The sequence below is a fragment of the Aristolochia californica genome, unplaced genomic scaffold, assembly GCF_029961685.1.
Source record: "Aristolochia californica isolate CCGP_79_NKW_82.1479 unplaced genomic scaffold, dmAriCali1.0.hap1 SCAF_1, whole genome shotgun sequence".
In the NCBI taxonomy this organism is placed as follows: Eukaryota; Viridiplantae; Streptophyta; class Magnoliopsida; order Piperales; family Aristolochiaceae; genus Aristolochia; species Aristolochia californica.
Genome location: NW_027181770.1, coordinates 50817823 through 50837163, shown reverse-complemented (window position 1 = coordinate 50837163; position 19341 = coordinate 50817823). Strand labels below are relative to the sequence as shown.

Genomic DNA, 19341 nt, shown 5'->3' with positions numbered 1-19341 from the left:
TAAATGCCAATTAGAAGAACTAGCTAGAGCTACATGATGTGCCCCAGTTCTCATATAACTTGCGAAAAAGTGAATCTACCGGCCATAGTCTATTTGAATTGGCAACCGGTCAACAACCGTCATGCCTCATAGTGTACTTTTGAGCAAGTCTAGGAGGAACCTTTTAAGTTGTGAAGCCTAATCAACGCCTTACGCTAAGTCGGCACCCGGGTCGACTTTTGCGGTAAGGTCACCATGGGGTTTGGAAGGGGAGTTTGGGGGCGGAGCCCCCGCCAGATCCATGATATATTGATTGTTGTCTCATTAAGGGTAGTTTGGGGATTTCACACTTGTAATCCGGTTGCCCTAATTTTCTTTTTATATTTGGGAGCGCCTTAGGGTTTTATCACCCGGAGTAAGATAAACAGTTGCGGCCGAGAAAGGTTAGAGAAAAATCACCTGTAAGTGTGTGCGATTTCTCTTGTAAACTATTTCATCTTCATAGTAGATTACTGCAATGGCGGAAGACAGGACGTAGTCTCACCTTGAGGCAAACTTGTATAAATCTTGTTGTTTTTTCATGCTTGCTTTTCTTTCTTCTGCGTTTATTATTATTACTTTAATTAGTTTGGAATTAGGGCGTCTAATTTCTATCAAAGCCCAGCAGCCTTGCAAATCACCAAAAAATGGAAAGAACGTTCCAATCTTGCTTGTGCTTTCTTACACAAAGCAACAAAGCGGATGAAGAAGTATAATAATCAGAAAAGACACCCCTTGGAGTTCAAGGTTGGCGACCTTGTGCTTGTGAAAATCCACCTTTAGTAGTTCTGTTTGTTGCGGACAAGGAACAAAGGTTTGATGAAAAAATATGAAAGACCATTTCCTTTCATTGGAAGGGTTAGAAACATTGCTTATCAGTTGCAATTACCGGCCTGTTAGTGCATCTTCAATGTATGTCATGTAAGTAACTTGAAACCTTATAATGAAGATCCCTTGGACCTCTCATGCACCATCGGACTTCAAGCTCCCATAGATGTGTCCACTACATTTCCTCACAAAGTAGATTACATCATTGTCAATCAGGAGGTATGATGTCAAGGCATGCCGCATTATAAGAAATACTTGGTGAAATGGCGAGGCTTACCGGAGAGTGAAGTCGAATGGCAATTAGATGCTGAGCTATGGCAATTTGAAGAGAAGGTTGAAGCTTATTTACGAACCAGCATGACAAGGAGGTCCGCGTTAGGGTTGTGGGAGCATGATACACAGTTGGAAGTGCCACAGACGGGGCCACACACAGTGGGGCCAAATATTGGTGCACTGGAAATACTATCAGAAAGAGTATTCCAAAATGGTATGGCAACTCCAAGTCCTCAAAAAAACCCACCCGGGGGCAACACCACCTTCATAGGACCCAAAAACGTGAATCTGGCATGAAATAGTTGCGGCTGCAGCAGTCGGGGCGCAGGAGTGCGTGCGGCCAGCTACTTCTGCCCAGCGGATGCGAGTAGAACACACAGGGCAGGCACGGCCCTGCATGCTCTGCGCTCTGCCACCCGTGGTCAACAGCAGCACAGCCACGCAGCCAATAGCTGGCTGGTTGGCTGTTTCCTTTGAAATTCAAAATTTGAGTTCTACCTATCCAAAAGGGATTGGGATAGGGTTGTTTAAGACAAATAAGGGTACATGGCATATTGCTCATTTGAATTTGAGTAATAAGGGTATTTGCCTTGCTTATGTGGCAAATTCTTGTAGGTTTATGTAAGATATAGGATAAGGGAAGTTTATCCTCAATTTGCCTATAAATAGGCCTTGTAAACTTGATGTATTCATCTCAAAATTCGTGTAAAGATACCTCATTTTTTGTCAAGGTTCGGTTCGCTTCATTTTGGCTTAGTTTCTTCTTGAAACAAAGGCTTACTAGCTTACTTTTCACCCAAAGTAAGCTAGGCCGCATGCCGAAGTTTTAGGATCGAATCCTAGCCCAATCTAGTGGTGTGACAACTAGGCTCTATGCCACAATATCAATACGACACCCACCTCCCAATGAACAACTACCAAAAGGATAATTTTATGTAATCGAATAATGCATGCATAAACTGATGAAAAAGTATTCCGAGTATGCTACATAACAAAAATATAACTTATAGATTAGTGTTGGCATGAGCTGTCTGAGCTATCTTTCAGAAGAGGAAATCTTTCGTAGAATCAAAACGAAAAAAAGTCTACTATGGCGTGATTGTAGGCATAATTGAAGGTGTGATTTAAGGCATGATAGGAGACACCGAATTTGTATAAATATGTTGTGTTCAATTGAATGAAATCAACTTTTTTGAGAAATATCTTCTCCCTTTTTAACATGGTATCAGAGTAGGTTAATAACCCAGAGATTTGATCAGAATCTTTTGATCTTTCGGGGACGACGCATTTTCTCCCTGCGTCGTGCTTCCTATTGCGGACCTGATTCCAAAGCGGGGATGGAGATAAATTGATGCGATGCTACACCAGACAGGGAGTGGGGATGTGTTCGCTTGATTGCGGCGAGACGGCGGGAACGTGAAACGGCAGCAGATCTCGGCGTTGCAAATCGCGAAAAGCTTAGCCATGATGCCGGCGAGTTTAATATTCCGATCAGCAGCAAGAATCTTGGTATCTCTGCCGATGTAAGCCAGCTGGTTATCATGCGGCTGGGGCTGGATTTTTCCGCCATAACTGCACATGAACTTGACCTTGTAGTTGGTAGCCTGATGCTCCTCCCAGGACGCATTATCGCAGTTGACCTCCCGCGATCGGGGCGACAAATCGCCGGAATCCGAATACGAAGAATAAGTGTAATTTTCCATGTTAGGGTAATCGAGAAGAAGGAGATCACTGGGGGGTCTGGTCTCGCTCTCTCTATGGTTTTGAAGAGATTTGGATTACGATTTGATGCCCGACGGAAGCGTGGGAAACGGGGGAGGGAGGGAGGACAAGAACGAGCCTCCTCTCTACAGTGAGTCTCAACCGACGAAGATGATCTCAACACAAAGAGAAACGAATTAGCAGGGAAGTCCCACCTTGCAGACCAACGAGACGGAGAAAAGAGAAGCCTCAGTTCCCCGGTCATTGTGCTACTGATCAACTTCAGCTTCGCCTCATTGGCCGACCAATGCGTCTCACGTGCTAACCAGTCCCGGATCTTGTTACCAAGCTTGCGGAGGAGACATTGAACAGATCTCTCATCCCGCGCTCTTTAGAAATCAGAGTTGCAGGGAAGATGACAGTATCATTCCGTGGCTTGATGCAAAGAACTCGTGCCCGGTTTGTCAGTTAGAGCTGCCGACGGACGACACCGACTACGAAGAGAAGGTGTGGATGCAAGTTGACAGACTACTACCCGCGGTGCAATGCCGAAACTACCTGAGTGTGGTGGACGCGATCGACCAGATGGCGAAAACACCCCGATGAGGATCAGCAGAAGAGAGGGCAAGGAAAAAAAAGGAGAAGAATAGAGCAGGTCCGCTCTGTAGTCGCCGTGACGAAAGATGACTCTGCACCCGAGAGAAAAAAAAAATTCATTTGCATGGTTTCCACGGGAGGACGATGACTCCGAATTGCCGCTTCCGAGCTCTGTTTCCGCCGAGAGTCCTTTGGCCGTGGGGAAGATGATACGGTTGCCGTTCCGAGAAGGTGATATCTCATAAACCTTCAGATGGCGGGAGTTACCATCGGGCTGAAAGTTTCCCTTTTCAGCTGTCGGGATTCATCATCGGGTTGGAAACTTTCCTCTGTTTTCCACTGGAAGTGGGGAGGAAGACGAAGTTACTGTTTAAAAATTAAATGTTTCCTAACTTAGGAAACATATTATAGCCGGGTTCAGCACAGCCAGACCTGGACTAGCCCAAGTCAACTCGGACCAGCGAGCCAGCGTACCAGCAACCCGAGGTACTATTTCTGCACCAACCAAACCGAGTCATCCCAGACCAACTAGGTCCGGACCAACCTGACTCGGGTTACCTATTTTCTCCCTGTATCGTACCCATCACCGAAGACACTCTGTCGTCACCGAAGACGCTCTGTCGTCACCATATTACCAAACACGCTCTATCGTGACCACAAAACCGAAGACGCTCTGTCGTCACCGAAGACGTTCTGTCGCCACCCATCACCGAAGACTGTCTCGAATTAATCTCTGGCTTGCCGTGAGAGTACGGTTCAGAAGTGCTCTCGACGAAGAAGACGACGAGACCAGATTTGACTCGGACCAGACTTGATCGAACCGAATTACCAAACGGGACCGAACCGAATGTCCGAATTGGATCGCACAAATAGACTTCCGCTGATCGCACCTGATGGAGTGCTCAAGAAGACCGGATATATGACATATTTTGTCTCAGACCAAGCGTAATATGCAGCAAAAACTTATGCAACTCACTTAGCAAGTTGAGCATCAGATATCTGTACGCACCAACTTGAGGGGGAGTGTTGGCATGAGCTGTTTGAGATTTCTTTCAGAAGAGGAAATCTTCTATAGAATCAAAACGAAAAAAAATCTACCATGGCGTGATTGTAGGCATAATTGAAGGTGTGATTTAAGGCATGATTGGAGACACCGAATATGTAGAAGTATGTTGTGTTCAATTGAATGAAATCAACTTATTTGAGAAATACTTTCTCCCTTTTTAACAACTAGAAAACTTGCTAACTTGGGCTCAAAAGTAGAAGAGTCCTGAATGGTTATTGGTCCGATTTTATAGAAAGACTAAAGCCAGGAAAAGTAGATAATAGTCTACGGTAATCAGATTGTGCATTTTATTCCAGTGTGAATATTGAAATTGTGCGTTTTATTCCAGTGTGAATATTGAAATTGTGTGTTTTATTCCTGTGTAATGAGAACCAGAAAAGGCAGATGCATGTTGTGAAAAAGGAAAACAGTAGGTAAATTGGAGAGAAAATAGAAAAGAAGGGAAAAGAAGGAAGAAGGGCTGTCATACAGCCTATTGGATGGGGGGAAACTGTTGACCCCCATCAGGCTTTATTTCTAACTTGGAAGTATTTTACAAAAAGACTTAAAAGCCCCTCACTTAAGGACTTTAACATAAGTATGTAAAACAGCCTTCTAAACTCACAAGATTTACACAGTAACCACATCTCTTTAAACACTCTAACCTGAATCCTTTTGTCTAACAAATAACAGATCTACCCACACGAGAAATTACTAAAATACCCCTGACTCTCAACACTTGTCAAGGCTTTTGTTTTAGAAGGTAATGTTCTTGATTTGGTAATTTGTTTTGAAATTGTTGCTGCAGTGTGAAGAGCTCGTTGAACATGGTGCCTCGATAGGAGAAACCCCTGCAGCAGTTATAAAGAAGTGCAAGTATACAATAGCAATGTTATCTGATCCAGCTGCTGCTCTATCGGTCAGCAAAATTGTCTCTTTTTTTTTTTCATGGTTGAGATCTTTTGAATTCATTATGGCTAATCTCAACATTATATAAACATTATTATTATTACTCGTGCAACTACAATTATCATTGTAAATTTATTTTTCAAAAAGATTATTATTGTAAAATATTATCCTCTTATTCTTCTTCTCTTTCAGGTTGTCTTTGACAAAGGCGGAGTGCTTGAGGAAATATGCAGTGGAAAAGGCTACATTGACATGTCAACAGTTGATGCAGACACATCAACACAGATTAGAGAGGTCTTTATTATGGTCTTTCTGATACTATTTTATGATCTTTCTATTTATTTCTATTTCTGAGCACAATATTTGGAACTGTCTGCTCTTTCTGCAGTAGCTGAACTGTGATAATGTCATAGGTTCTGGAATTCTACCTTGGTTTATTTTTAGTATAGATGACTTGTTAGAAAATGAGCTAAAAACAATGTGGCCAACTATCAGCTTTGTGATTGAACTTCCGTGCACACTGGGCAGGCAGTGGCTACGTTCAGAATGCAGTATCACAAAAATGCGTTGTTTTCTTGATTGAACTGGAAGTACAGAAACTAAAAACTATTATTAAGCCAACTTACCTGTTATGTCCTGCACATATTTACTAGAATTTGAAAAAAAAATTTAATGACTTTTGTCTTTATTACTATTAGTCCATCCCAAAATGATTAGCTGAAGTTAGGAAGCAACAAGAATTTTCTAACACTAATCTATGTTGGTTTATTTCTACTAACACTCCCCCTCACATCGAGGCCTACATGGGCAATGGGTCTAAGACATGTACAAAATAAATAGGATAAATGGGAAGTTTTCAACAACAGATATCCTACACTGATACCTTGAAAAAGTGGGAAAAAATGAGAAAATTTGAGATTCAAAGAGGAATAGCAAGCAACTCTTATTTTTTGTTTTTGTTTTTTGTAAAATTGGATATTAGGGTTGAAAATTGACTCTTAATTCTCCTTTAGACGTGTTACACAAACTAGTACTTAAGATGAGTAGAAGACTCCTAACTAAACAACTGTCTGTCACTTAAGCTAAGAGACCTTCTACTCTCATTTAAAACTTTTTAAAATAAGACTGTAATTAAAAAATATCCTTCTCCTTGCATATCTCGAAAACGACCTATCAGTGTCCCTTTTTATAATTATTTCAAAAGAAATACTTAACCTTAAAATAGTTAATAACTTATTTTTCAATAGCTGTCATTTTTTAATGATAGTAATTTTTGACTGAAGACATTTCTATATCTCTTTAGGCAATCTCAAAAAAGGGTGGATATTTTCTTGAAGCCCCTGTTTTTGGTAGTAAAAAACCAGCTGAAGATGGCCAACTTGTCATCCTTACTGCTGGAGAGAAGGTAAATATATACAATATATCCCTTAACTATGGCACTTATAATTTTTATTTTCCAATTTGGGATTCAAGTATACCTACTGCTTGGATACTCCCCATGGATGTGCGTTATTTTGTGAGTGTCCTCAAGGTTGTAATTTGCAAATGGTGTACCTTGTAGGTGAGTAAGAGCAGAACTAGTTTCATGGCAAAACCTTCTTACTGAATAGTAGCATGTTTTTCCAAATTCATTTGTCCAGGCACTATACGAGGAAGCAGCTCCTGCTTTTGATGTCATGGGGAAGAAATCCTTCTATTTGGGTGAAGTTGGGAATGGAGCTAAAATGAAGCTTGTGGTCAATATGATAATGGGCAGGTAACTTTTCTTTTGCTTTTCATGACGTATGAGATGACTACTAAAATTTCAGGGATAAGGTTTTCATGGAAATTGACAAGTTTTTCATAGGGATTTTGTAGAATGAAACTAGAGAAAATGCATCTTATTAAAAGATTTAGAAATCCAAGCATAATTTAATATGTTAAAATCTGGGATATAAGTCAACCTAGGTCAACAAAAAACACTAAAAAACAAACATATTTTAACTAGTTTTAACATTTTATTTTATTTTCATAATTTTTTTTTTTGTTAAAACTAGTTAAAATATGTTTGTTTTGTAGTGTTTTTTGTTGACCTAGGTTGACTTATATCCCAGATTATGATAATAATAGAACTCAAGCTAAGTAAGCTAACAATTGTAATTCACAAGCATTTCAGATGCATCTCCTTCAACTGAGTCAATTACAAGGTCTGTAAGGAAGAACTGACAAATCTAATGCAAGACCTCAAGTTAAAATAAAGATCAAGTTACATTGAAGAAGCACCTTGGAGAAGAATGTAGAATTGAAGACCTAAGTCAAATAGAAAAATCTCAAGAACTCTAGCTTTATGAAGAGGATAGCCATCAAGATTCCAAATCTTAGTATGAGTATGTTTTGGAACATAGGACTTGCACACGATTTCCAAAACCATGTTTTTCAAGCTTAGTCAAATTAATAGGGTACTTTGACGCTGATTTTACCAATTGAAAATTTAATAGAAAGAGTACTAATGGTAGTTGCCAAATGCCACTAACATGCGGGTTTCCTGGTTTTCCATGAAACAACACACCATGGCTCTTTTACCACCAAAGATGATTATAATTGTTGGAAGTTGTTATGCACAATTCTATGGATGAAACAACAATTCTGAGGATTGAATGAAAAATGAATTTCCTATTCATTGTGTCAATTTGAGTGTCATTAGCTTAAGTAAGGACCCGACCATTCTCGGTCCGAAAACATTGAAATTAGACATAACTTTACTCGAGAATTGGTTCAAACAAGGCCAATTAAATTCAATTTGTTCCCACCAAAAAATGATTAGCATATATTTTTACCAAGCCCTTAGGATTTGATTGATTTTCGAAGCTTAGAGGAGAATTGGGCATGAGCAACCCAAGTCTAACTAGGTCAAGAATAGTAAAAATGGCAGATATCCCCACTGAAAATTAATTTAAAATTAGAAAAGAATAAAGATAAATTATATTTGAAATTTTTGTAAACCTTTGATCGATCATCACTTGATTAATCAATCAACTTTTATCTAGATTGAGTGATCATGCTTGCGATTATTGATCAAACTACCCTTGAATGATCTATCAACCTTGAAGAATTTTTTTTTAAACAGGTTTTGTGCTTCATTTTACACACATCCAAATTCAAATTTTCCAAACCCCTAGCCTTCGAAAAATTCCCCAAAACCCTCCTAAGCCCAAAACTTGCAATTTTGGAGTGATTCTTGGCAGATTTCATCATCCCAAGCTTTGCCAAACCCTATTCTAAGCTCTAGACACCTTTCTCATATTTCTTGTCGTTGTTAAACGCTATTCTTGGGTGTATCCTCTCATTTTGGTGATTCTACACCCTCCTATATCCAAGAATAAAAGATGTTTTGTACCAAGAGGATGTCTTGAAGGGAAATTGAAGTGACTCTAGCGAACTACCAGATTGGAGAAGGCACTTCCACACAAAGCCCTAGAAGAGCTGGTACATGGAATTCTTTTTAGATAGGAGCATGAGCCTTTGAAGCTCGACTTCAGGTTTTTCAAATGAGAGGTAAAAAAAATATTGACAACTTTTTGGGCAATAACGAGCAGATTCTTAGAGTAGACGAAGAAATTTTTCCAAATCTTGTCAAAGTTTTCTATTAAAATTTGAAGATAGAGGAAGAGGAAGGACAAGAATTGAAGTTCACCACACATAGCTAGGGTAAAGGTGAGCAAGTTTGGTTTTGAAGAAATTGGTCACCAGGGAAGTAAAGGTGAGCAAGTTTGGTTTTGAAGAAATTGGTCACCAGGGAAGTAAAGGTGAGCAAGTTTGGTTTTGAAGAAATTGGTCACCAGGGAAGTAAAGGTGAGCAAGTTTGGTTTTGACAATGTCCACATGGAATGGATCCCCAAGCATAGCTTGGGTAAGGAGCCCAAGAGGTGGAGTGTTCATCACGTAAGCCTAGTCCCGATAGTTACCAGATCAAGCAATATGCATTTCTCAAAAGAAAAAAGAGGTGAAAGTTTTTTTTAGCTCGAATTGGCTGACCTGATTAGAAGACAATCTGGCTGAGCTTAATGAAGGTCAGAAAGAGATAAAAGAAGCTCAGATAGAAATAAAGACCTCTCAAGCTCAGATGGAATAACTTCTCTTTACAGTCTCGTTTGTGTTACTCTTACACCACCCCCACCCCCACCTAATGCATAGAGTCTAGACTCAATTTTTTTGTCCAAGATTGACATCTCATATTTTTAATTTTTTTTTGAACATTTTGTGCTTGATGTCTACTTTGTATTCAACTTTTATTATAATGCAATGAAAATCTTTGAATTTTAATGTCTATCTCCTTGTGCCATAATTGTTTTATTTGTTCGAATAATGATAAAAGGGGGAAAGAAATTAGCATACCTTAAGGGGGAGAGTAAAATTGGAAATTTTTTTAACTAAACTCTTCATGCATGCATAGATTAAGATGGGAGAAATTTTTCATTTTCCATAAGTTGGTTTTGTCATCATAAAAAATGGGCAGATTGTTGACCTACGTTGACTCATGTCATGGATTTTGATGATAACAAAACTTAAACTAAGTAAGCTAATAATTTGTAATTCACTAGCATCCCCTTTAAGTGATTCAATCACAAAGTCTATGAGGAAGAACCAACAAATCCAACACAAGACCTGAAGTCAAAATGAAGAATCAAGTCACATTGAAGAAGCACCTTGGAGAAGAATGAAGAATTGAAGATTTAAAGTCTACGTCAAGTAGAAAATTTTCAAAAACTCTAGCTTTATAAAGAGGATAGTCATCTAGATTCCAAATCTTAGGTATGGGTATGTTTTTGGAACATAGGACATGTAAACGATTTCCAAAACCATGTTTTTCAAGCTTAGTCAAATGTTTTCGAACCTTTCATTCATTTAGTTTTGGCATTTGTCATGCTTAGAACTTAATAGTATACACTTTAAATCAACATGATCGATCATGTAAAGTGCAACATATATTTAGCATAAAGCATGATCAATCAAACTCTATAGGTGATCAATCATACAATATGCTGATAGGCAGGCTTATAAAACATGATCAATCAACCCCCTTGGGTATGATCGATCATAAAAAAAATTGTAAGGCATATGTTATAAAGCTTGATTGACCATCCTTTGTAGGCACGGTCAATAAGTGTAACTTTTTGTACAACAGTCTAAAACAGCTAGTTTCGCTAAGAAACTTAAAAGTGGGACTCAAACTTGTCCCTAAGCATTCATTGAACATTTATTTACAAACCTAAGCTTTGAAAAAGTATTTTCCAGTGAAAAATTTTTATTCTACCCTTTTGCAAGAGAAAATCCTCATTTCTGCCAAATCTCTTCAATTCCTCTTGCATTTCTTAGTATTAGTAGTTCCTTCATAGCTCCACATACTCTATCACTCGTCTCAATCACCCCCTCTTAAGACACTACCTGGGCCAACATTCTCCACTTAAATTGTCAATCTATTTTGATTAATTGCTTTTAGTTGATTTTTCTCCTACATATTCTTGAATGGCATGCAGTGACTTAAAACCTTTTATGACCAACAAATTTTTTATGCTTCCTATATACTTAAAAATCAGGAGTTGATATTTTCAATAAGGATTCATGATGCTTTTTATGGGCTCACAATCTTAGAAGGCCTTCCATGTCCTTCCTTTGAAGTGGCTACCTGGGATAGGGATCTACCATCATGGTCACATTTAGGAGTCACCTTCGTGGTAAGAGAACAATATTATGGCACTTAGTCCTACATCATCTTGGTCAAAAGGAAAATTGAGACCAAAAAATTGTTAAACATGGATGATGTTGGGGTGGCTTGCCTTTCAGAAATTATTCTGGACTAATTAGAAAGCCCCATCAAGAGCTATTATCTATTTAATTTCTGAACTAGTGATGGTCACGTTCTCATGGTTTATAGTGGATGAAACAACTTTTTTTATTTCACTTCCGCATGTTCATGATAAACTTATGAAAAATGTATATAAGAAAAAGAAAAAAAAACACTTTGGTGAACGGACAAGCTTACTCAAGTTTGACCTCTGTTCTTTAGAATTTCTCAACCGAAAGGATAAAATCTTTCTGTGCAGTATGATGAATGCATTTTCTGAAGGACTCGTTTTGGCCGGTAGGAGTGGGCTGAACCAACAGACGCTTTTAGATGTATTGGTAGGATATACAAATTGTATAAAGTTTTGAACTGTTTTTTGATCCTCGAATTATTGGCTTCTGGAAATATGCTGAGTGTTTGTTATGATACAATCCTTCAGGACCTGGGTGCAATTGCAAATCAAATGTTCAAATTGAAGGGACTCACTATGATCCAGGGTAGTTATCCTCCTGCTTTTCCTCTCAAGCATCAGCAGAAGGATATGAGGTTGGCTCTTGCTCTTGGTGACGAAAATGCAGTGTCCATGCCTGTAGCAGCTGCAGCTAATGAGGTCTCTCCCTCTTTCTGTCTCTCTTTCGCTCTCTGAAGTGCGTTGTATTCTTTTAATTATAGTTGTTCAACTTTTCCTATGTAGGTCTTTAAAAAGGCAAGAAGCTTGGGCTATGGCGACAATGATTTTTCAGCTGTACATGAGGTCGTGAGCCTAAAAGATGGTTCTGGTGGGGCATAAAGTGCCTGTAAAACACTTCATTCAAAGAGCAAAATGGACCAAACGAGTCAACACGTAAGGAGTCCAATGGAGCAATACTTGAGAGGGCTTGTGCTATTCTTTGCCTGGCTATTATGAGTCTAGAGAATCTAAGGCAAAAGTAAGACTAGTTTGTAATTTTTAAAAGTTTTCAGGTGAAATGGTGTTATGCCATCACTCATTTTAGCTGCAGTTGTAAACAAAAGGATCAAGAGACCCATACTTCCTGTTGCACTTTCAATATGTTCATAGCAACAAAAAAAAACGGGTATCCAAAGAGAGATTAGATCACTCAGAGGAAGCTTTTGTTTTCTTTTTAGTAGTCTTATCTAATTTCTCTGCCAAACATATCTTAAACTCCGGGAAAAAAAACTGAAATCAGTGTTTAGTGGGTTATTCACTTACTCCCCATTGTACTTAAATGAGATTAAGCAACTTTAGATGAAGTGAAATTGCCTCTTTAACTTTTTGTGCTTTTTTTCAATCCTATCTTAACTTTCTGACCTAAATGACTTAAAGTTTCTATCACCTTCCCTGGATAAACTCAACCCTCATGCCTCTTTTTCCTGTATACTAATGAGCTATCTGACTCATGTAGGAGCAGATTGTCCTAGTGCGCTTATGAAGCCACTCCTTATACTTCTTGTGTGGTTGGACTTGGTCTTTGTGGTAGATAAGCCGGTTCAAGTCAACAGGGTGCAGATAATTTATGAGAAAACATGGTTTTGTACATATTTTGAGTTGTTAAAACAATTGGGAGAAAAATGAGAATCCTACACATACGGAAGGTCTGTACTGGTAACCTTTATGGTAGCATGTCTTTGTCTGCAGTGTCACCTGGGGTATCAATTTCTTCGGTTACCCAATTTGCCGTATATTGATTATTAAATAGAAAGAAAATAGAGTAAAAATCCTTACCTTATTAGGTATATGGATAATTTTCCTCAATTATTAATTTGTGCCTTTTTTTCTAAGATATTTTATACCTTAAAGTGACATTATTCTTAAGCTTGTATATGCATGATAATACAATTTTGTATACTTTTTATGATTTTATATTATAAGTTGTTTTTGCTGTAATTCCAGCATATGATAAACAGATAAATAAATGGTATATGAAACATACTGAATATAATAGAACAACATACGGATTGAGTTAATTTAAGGGTTCTTGTTTTTTCTACCTATTGCAGGCTTTTTTATTGTAAGGAAGAAAATGGGAGAAAAGATAGAAGAGAGAAAAAAAAATATAATTTTGAGTTTTATATGAAGCTTATTTTTCAAATTATCTCCTATTCTTACTCATTTGGTGTTTAAATTAATTTTTAAATGTATATCCATTCTCCTTGTGACAGACCTAGAGGTTATCTTCAAACTTGTGTAATCCGTAAAGCTGACCATCTCAATCCAAAAAATTTGATCCAATCACAAATAAATGGATTAGATAGTATTTGAGTCAAAAATATTTATTTGCATTTAATGTGGTTGAATATGTGGATATGTCATAAACAAAACTCACCCAAACTGATCCGCTTTGAAAATTGAAGTGGATAGGATTGGATCTAAAAAATTTAAACCTAACTCAATTTGCTGAAACCCACTTGATTTGTGGATACCTAACCTGATAAAAATTCATTTTATTAAATTAATATATAATATATTCATAATTTGTTTGCATGCTTTGGAGCCTAAATAAATGATTCCCACACCTCTAAATTTTCATGTATCCATCAAGCATTGCTCTGGTATTTCTGTAATTATACTTTAATTTAATTTCGTAAGTGGTACCATCTAAATCTGGCCATTTAATTAATTTAGTGGGATTAAATTGCATCTTATCTTTTTAAAATTATCTTTATGATACTAATGTTAAGTCTTACAAGGATAAACCTTGAGAAGAGGCACGTGAATAAGTTTATCAATTCCAGTCACTACTGACAAACCTTGAGAGGAGGTGACTCTTTTCATTTTCAAAACTTACTTTTTTAGGGGTCGACTCTTTTTGTCAATGTCTCTATAGTAAAGGGATTGACTCCTTCTAGTGTGGTCGACTCCTATGGATTTTTGTGCTTCAAATCTTCAGCTCTCCTAGTGAAGGGATCAACTCTTTTTTAAATTCTTAACTCACTGTTTATAGTGGTCAACTTTTTTTTACTTTAGTTTTAAATTTTTTCAACTAAAGGTGTTAACTCCTTTAGACATGTTCAACTCCTTTTACCTTTTATGCTTCAAGTCTTTATCTTAATTCTCTATTGAAATGCTTGGCTCCTATGCATAGAGCCATCTCCTTTTGTTCATATTTTATCGATGATGAATAGAAAAGTTGTAAGAGCATGTAATGAAGATAAAGGCTTTCACTAATCTAAGGAGGAAATCTGCCATGGAAGAAGAGATTTAGACTATGTACCACAATTCCACTTGACATTAGGCCACTCTTCCTCAAGGAAAAAAGACAGTTGGGTGCAAATAGGTCTTCTCCCTAAAATATAATCTAGATGGTTATGTTGCTAGATATAAGGCTCTGTTAGTTTCTAAAGGTTATACTCTGTCTTACAGAGTTGATTGTTATGAAACATTTTCTCTTGTTGCCAAGATGAACTCGTTCAGAGTTCTAATTTCTCTAGGAACCAATTTTAAATGGGAGTTACATAAGTTAAATGTCAAAATTGCTTTCTTAAAAGGTATACTCTCTGAGGAATTCTACATGTGCCAACCACCTGGTTATGTGGTTGAGGGGGAGAAAGTATGTCAACTGAATAAAACAATATATGGGTTAAAACAGTCTTTGTGGGCTTATTTTGATAAATTTACCACTATAGTTACCAAGCTTGGGTTCAAGAGGTGTGAAAGTAATCATTCAATGTTTACCCAAAATTCCACTAAGGGCAACATTCTTATGGCGGTATACGTGGATGATATTGTTATTATAAGCAATGACTTTTGTGGCATTCAGCAAGTAAAGTAGGACAAGGACCTCAACCTTCTCAAGTACTTTCTTGCGATTAAAGTTCTTAAATCCAAACATGGTATAGTTCTATTACAAAGGAAGTACCTACTTGATTTGTTGAAGGAGACCGGGATGCTTGGAAGCAAGCTTGCCTACACACCTATGGAACCTAATGTAGAGTTGTGTGGTCGAACTAGTAGCAATCTTGATATTGGTTAGTTTCAATTGTTAGTTGGGAAGTTCATCTATCTCACAGTCACATGACTAGATATTTCCTATTTGATCAATGTTATCAACTAGTATATGCATCAACCACAACAATTACATTGGAAAGAATTCGAAAGAGTCCTTGGGTATCTAAAAAAAAGTCCAGGTCAACGGCTACTATATAAATGTCATGGTCATGTAGAAATTGATATATCTGGTTAGTACACAACTGTTGGGGGCAATCTAGTCACCTAGAGAAGAAAAAAACAGGATGTAGTGGCTAGATCAAGTTTGGAAGCGGAATATTGAGTTATGACACTTGCAATAAGTGAATTGTTATGGTTAAAAATATTCATAATTGAACTTGGTTTAGGATAACCAAACTTATGTAGTTTCACTGTGACCATTAGGCAGTTATCCGTATTGCAAACCAATTTTCATGAGAATAGACTGTTATTTCATACGAGAAAAGCTTCAAGCCGAATAATATATAAGCAATATCTCCCTTCAAAGAATCAATTGGTGGACATCTTCACGACGGCTATTTTTGCAAAGTCACTCACAGATATCTGCTCCAAGCTGGAAATATTTGATGTTTTCTCTCCAACTTGAGGGGGAATGTTAAAGTAGTATGAGTGGCATTCATGAGAGTGACATAAGCTATAATTAGTGATTAGTTTAAGTGTTCTTTTTTATTCTTATCTATTAGGACATTCATGCCCCACCTATATAAATAAGAAAGATAGGGGGAGGAGCTCATTCATGTGATCTCTCTTAACCCTAAAGTTTCTCTCCTCAACTCGTGGTATTGCCTTCTCCTTCTTATCTTCTCTTCTTCCTTCTTTCTTTTTCATTCTTCTTTTTCTTCTCAAACCAAGTTACCCATGGATTATACCCTAGAATTTAACACTCCAACTTGAGGGTGATTGTTGAAGAGTAAGACTATTATGGTGGAGTCCTACAAGAGTCTCACGGGTGGAGGTCTCACAAAAGAATCTCAATTAAAGTTGTTTTAGTTATGTTAGTATCTATTTACGTTCGGTTGTTCAATTGTTCTAGGACTTACCTTTTAATGTATAACTTTGGGTGTAACTGGGACAAGGGTAGTTTAATTATAATTGGATTCTACTTGTTTCCTCTATTATAAATAAAGACTCGTATAATCAAATTACAACAAGTCAGTGAAATAGTTTCTTTTCCAAAAATTCAATAGAGGGGAAGGAGAGGAGAAAGCAAACAAGGGAAAATAGAGAGGAGGGGGAGGAGGGAAGTCTCTTGAGGTTGTTGCATTTTTTATTGTAACATCTAGGCAGCTCATTTTTCTAATTTTTTTTTTTTTTTTTGCAACATGTATAGTTGTCTGGTCTATTCTTTGATTGCTTATAATGTAGTTTGTTTGTTAAACTCTGAGTGAAATTTTGGATCCTATACTTCATATAACTCTCCAAGCTCTGGCTAATAGTATTCAACTTAGTAATTTAAAGCTCAAATTGTAGGAGCTTTGGCATTAGACACATTTGTAGGAGTAGCCACTGAGATCATTCTAAATAAGCATTCATGCATAAACATTTGGAAATTTTAGAATGTGTGATATTTCTATGTGGAATTGTTTGTATTAGTGTGGTATTGCCTATAGAAGTTCTCTTGTTTGTTCATTTGCATTTAGAAAATGAGGAATATTTGGATAAGAAAAGGCTAAAACAATTGCACCCTCTATAACCAAGATAAGTTGTGAGTTTTAAATTTTAGGGTTTCATGCTTAAGAGGCTTAAAGAAGAGGAAACGAAGAAGAGGGAGGAAGTAGAAGAAGAAAATGAGAGATGAGGGTTTTAGAAGAAGAACATGAGTATGAAGGGAGAGAGCCTTTCGACTGGAGAAGAGAGGAGTTCGAGTATGAGCCTCCCTCTCACTAACATCTTATTTACAATTGAGTGTAAAAACTCTAATATATAACAAAGATAATAAAGCACTTAAAACACCTGATAAATACAAGATATGTCACTTAACCCCTTAATTACAATATATGCCATTGGTGTTCCTTCAACACTCCCCCTCAAGTTGGTGTAAAAACATCAAAACTTCCATGTTTTGAGCAAGTAGAAGCAAGTGGACCAGCTCCTATGACCTTATTAAAAATATCTACTAATTGATTCCTAGAGGGAATATATTGCATAGATATAACACCATCTTGTAATTTTCTTGAACCAAATGACAATATATTTCAATGTGCTTTGTTCTTTCATGGAAACCTAGATCGTGTTAAGTTGTGGGCCTAATTAATGCCTTACATTGAGTCGGTACGCGGGTAGTTTAGGGATTTCACACTTGTAATCCGGTTGCCCTAATTTTCTCTTTATATTTGGGAGCATCGTTGTTAGGGTTTTATCATCATCGTAGAAGGATCTTAAGTTGGGTTGCCCTAATTTTCTCTTTATATTTGGGGACGTCGTTCTTAGGCTTTTATCATCATCGGAGAAGGATCTTGAGTTGCACACTTGTAAGTATATGATTTCTCTTGTAAACTATTTCATCTTCACAGTGGATTAGTACTACGGCGGAAGATAGGACGTAGTCTCACCTTGAGACGAACCTGTATAAATATTTTTTTGTATTATTATGCTTGCATTTTCTTTCTTCCGCAATTATTATTATTGTTCTCGTTAGTTTGGAATTAAGGAGTCTAATTCCAAACAAGTGGTATCAGAGCTTTGGTTTTTAATAAAGAGCAATGACTGGTTGAGAAGGATCGACACTAGGAATCAACAAGTTTGATGATATGGATTTTGCATTCTGGAGGATGTAAATCGAATATGATCTATACAGTAAAAAGCTACACATACCACTTCTGGATATGAAACCAAAAGGTATGAAAGATGATGAGTGGAATCTCCTTGACAGATATGTGTTGGGAGTAGTCTGGTTAACTCTGTCGAAGAACATTGCTCACAACATGGCATCGGAGAAAACCACAACGAGGATGATGAAGTTTCTGTTGGATATGTATGAGAAACCTCCACAAATAATAAGGTTCATCTCATGAAAAAACTCTTCAATTCAAAGATGACAGAAAATACATATGGCAATACATTTGAATGAGTTTAGCACGATTGTCAATCAATTGACCTTCGTTCATATTAAATTTGATGATGATATTCGTGCCTTAATTCTTTACCAAATTTTTGGGAGCCTATGAGGGTTGCGGTCAGCAACTCTGTAGGCAATGGGAAGTTGACCTTTAATGATGTTCGGGATACCAATTTTGCTAAGGAAATTCTTAGAAAGGATTATGAAGAATCATCAACATCTAATTCTACCCTAAATATCGATACTAGGGGTAGAAACTTTGAGAGGAATTTCAACAAGGGCAACGGTAGAGGGAAGTCAAGGAATGGAAGAAGCAAGTCCAAATTCATAAGGAATGTGGAGTACTGGAATTGTGGAAAGTCTGGCCACATAAAGAAGAACTGTAGAGCACCGAAGAAGGATGAAAAGAAAAACGATGCTGCAAATTCAATGACTGAAGAAGTACAAGATGCTTTACCCTTGTCGATTGATAGCCCTATTGACACTTGGGTGTTAGATTCAGAAGTTTCTTTTCATACCATTGTGCACCATGAGATCATGGAGAATTATGTTGCTAGAGATCACGAGAAGGTGTATCTTGCTGGAGAAATTTTGGATATTGTCGATATTGATGATGTCAATTTGAGGATGTCAAACGGGTCAGCGTGGAAAATTCACATGGTAAGACATGTACCAAAACTTATCGGTAATCTTATCTCAGTAGGGCAACTTGATGATGAAGATCATAATGTGACTTTTAATGGTGTTGCCTAGAAATTCACAAAGGGAGCCATGGTTGTTGCATGAGGAGTTAAAACTAGAACTTTGTACATCACTTCCAGTTGCAGAGACACGGTTGCATTTCCTGATGTTGTTACTACTTATGATTTGTGGCATTATAGGCTCGGTCACATAAGTGAGAAGGAAATGAAAGTGCTTCAGTCCAAAGAGAAGCTACCAGGGTTGAACACTATAAACAACAGTTTGTGTGAAGGTTGTATTTTCGGCAAGCAGAAAAGGGTTAGCTTTTCTAAGGCTAGAATGAACCACAAGACATCAAAATTGGAGTTGGTTAACACTGATGCGTGGGGGCCCTCAACTGTTACCTCCCTTGGTGGTTC

At 37.5% G+C, this 19341-nt stretch overlaps 1 protein-coding gene across 1 annotated transcript in view; it reads left to right on the top strand.

The window, feature by feature from the left end:
* The window catches only part of LOC137950074 (glyoxylate/succinic semialdehyde reductase 1-like), a 34247-nt gene extending 21780 nt beyond the window's left edge, over positions 1-12467 (top strand). Inside the window, exons 2-8 of the mRNA XM_068796439.1 lie at positions 5271-5381; positions 5564-5665; positions 6675-6776; positions 7012-7127; positions 11455-11533; positions 11635-11805; positions 11890-12467. Coding sequence (XP_068652540.1) covers positions 5271-5381; positions 5564-5665; positions 6675-6776; positions 7012-7127; positions 11455-11533; positions 11635-11805; positions 11890-11985 — 777 coding nt within the window. The 3' untranslated portion in view covers positions 11986-12467. The remainder of the gene's footprint in view (positions 1-5270; positions 5382-5563; positions 5666-6674; positions 6777-7011; positions 7128-11454; positions 11534-11634; positions 11806-11889) is intronic.
* Positions 12468-19341: the final 6874 nt, after the last annotated feature.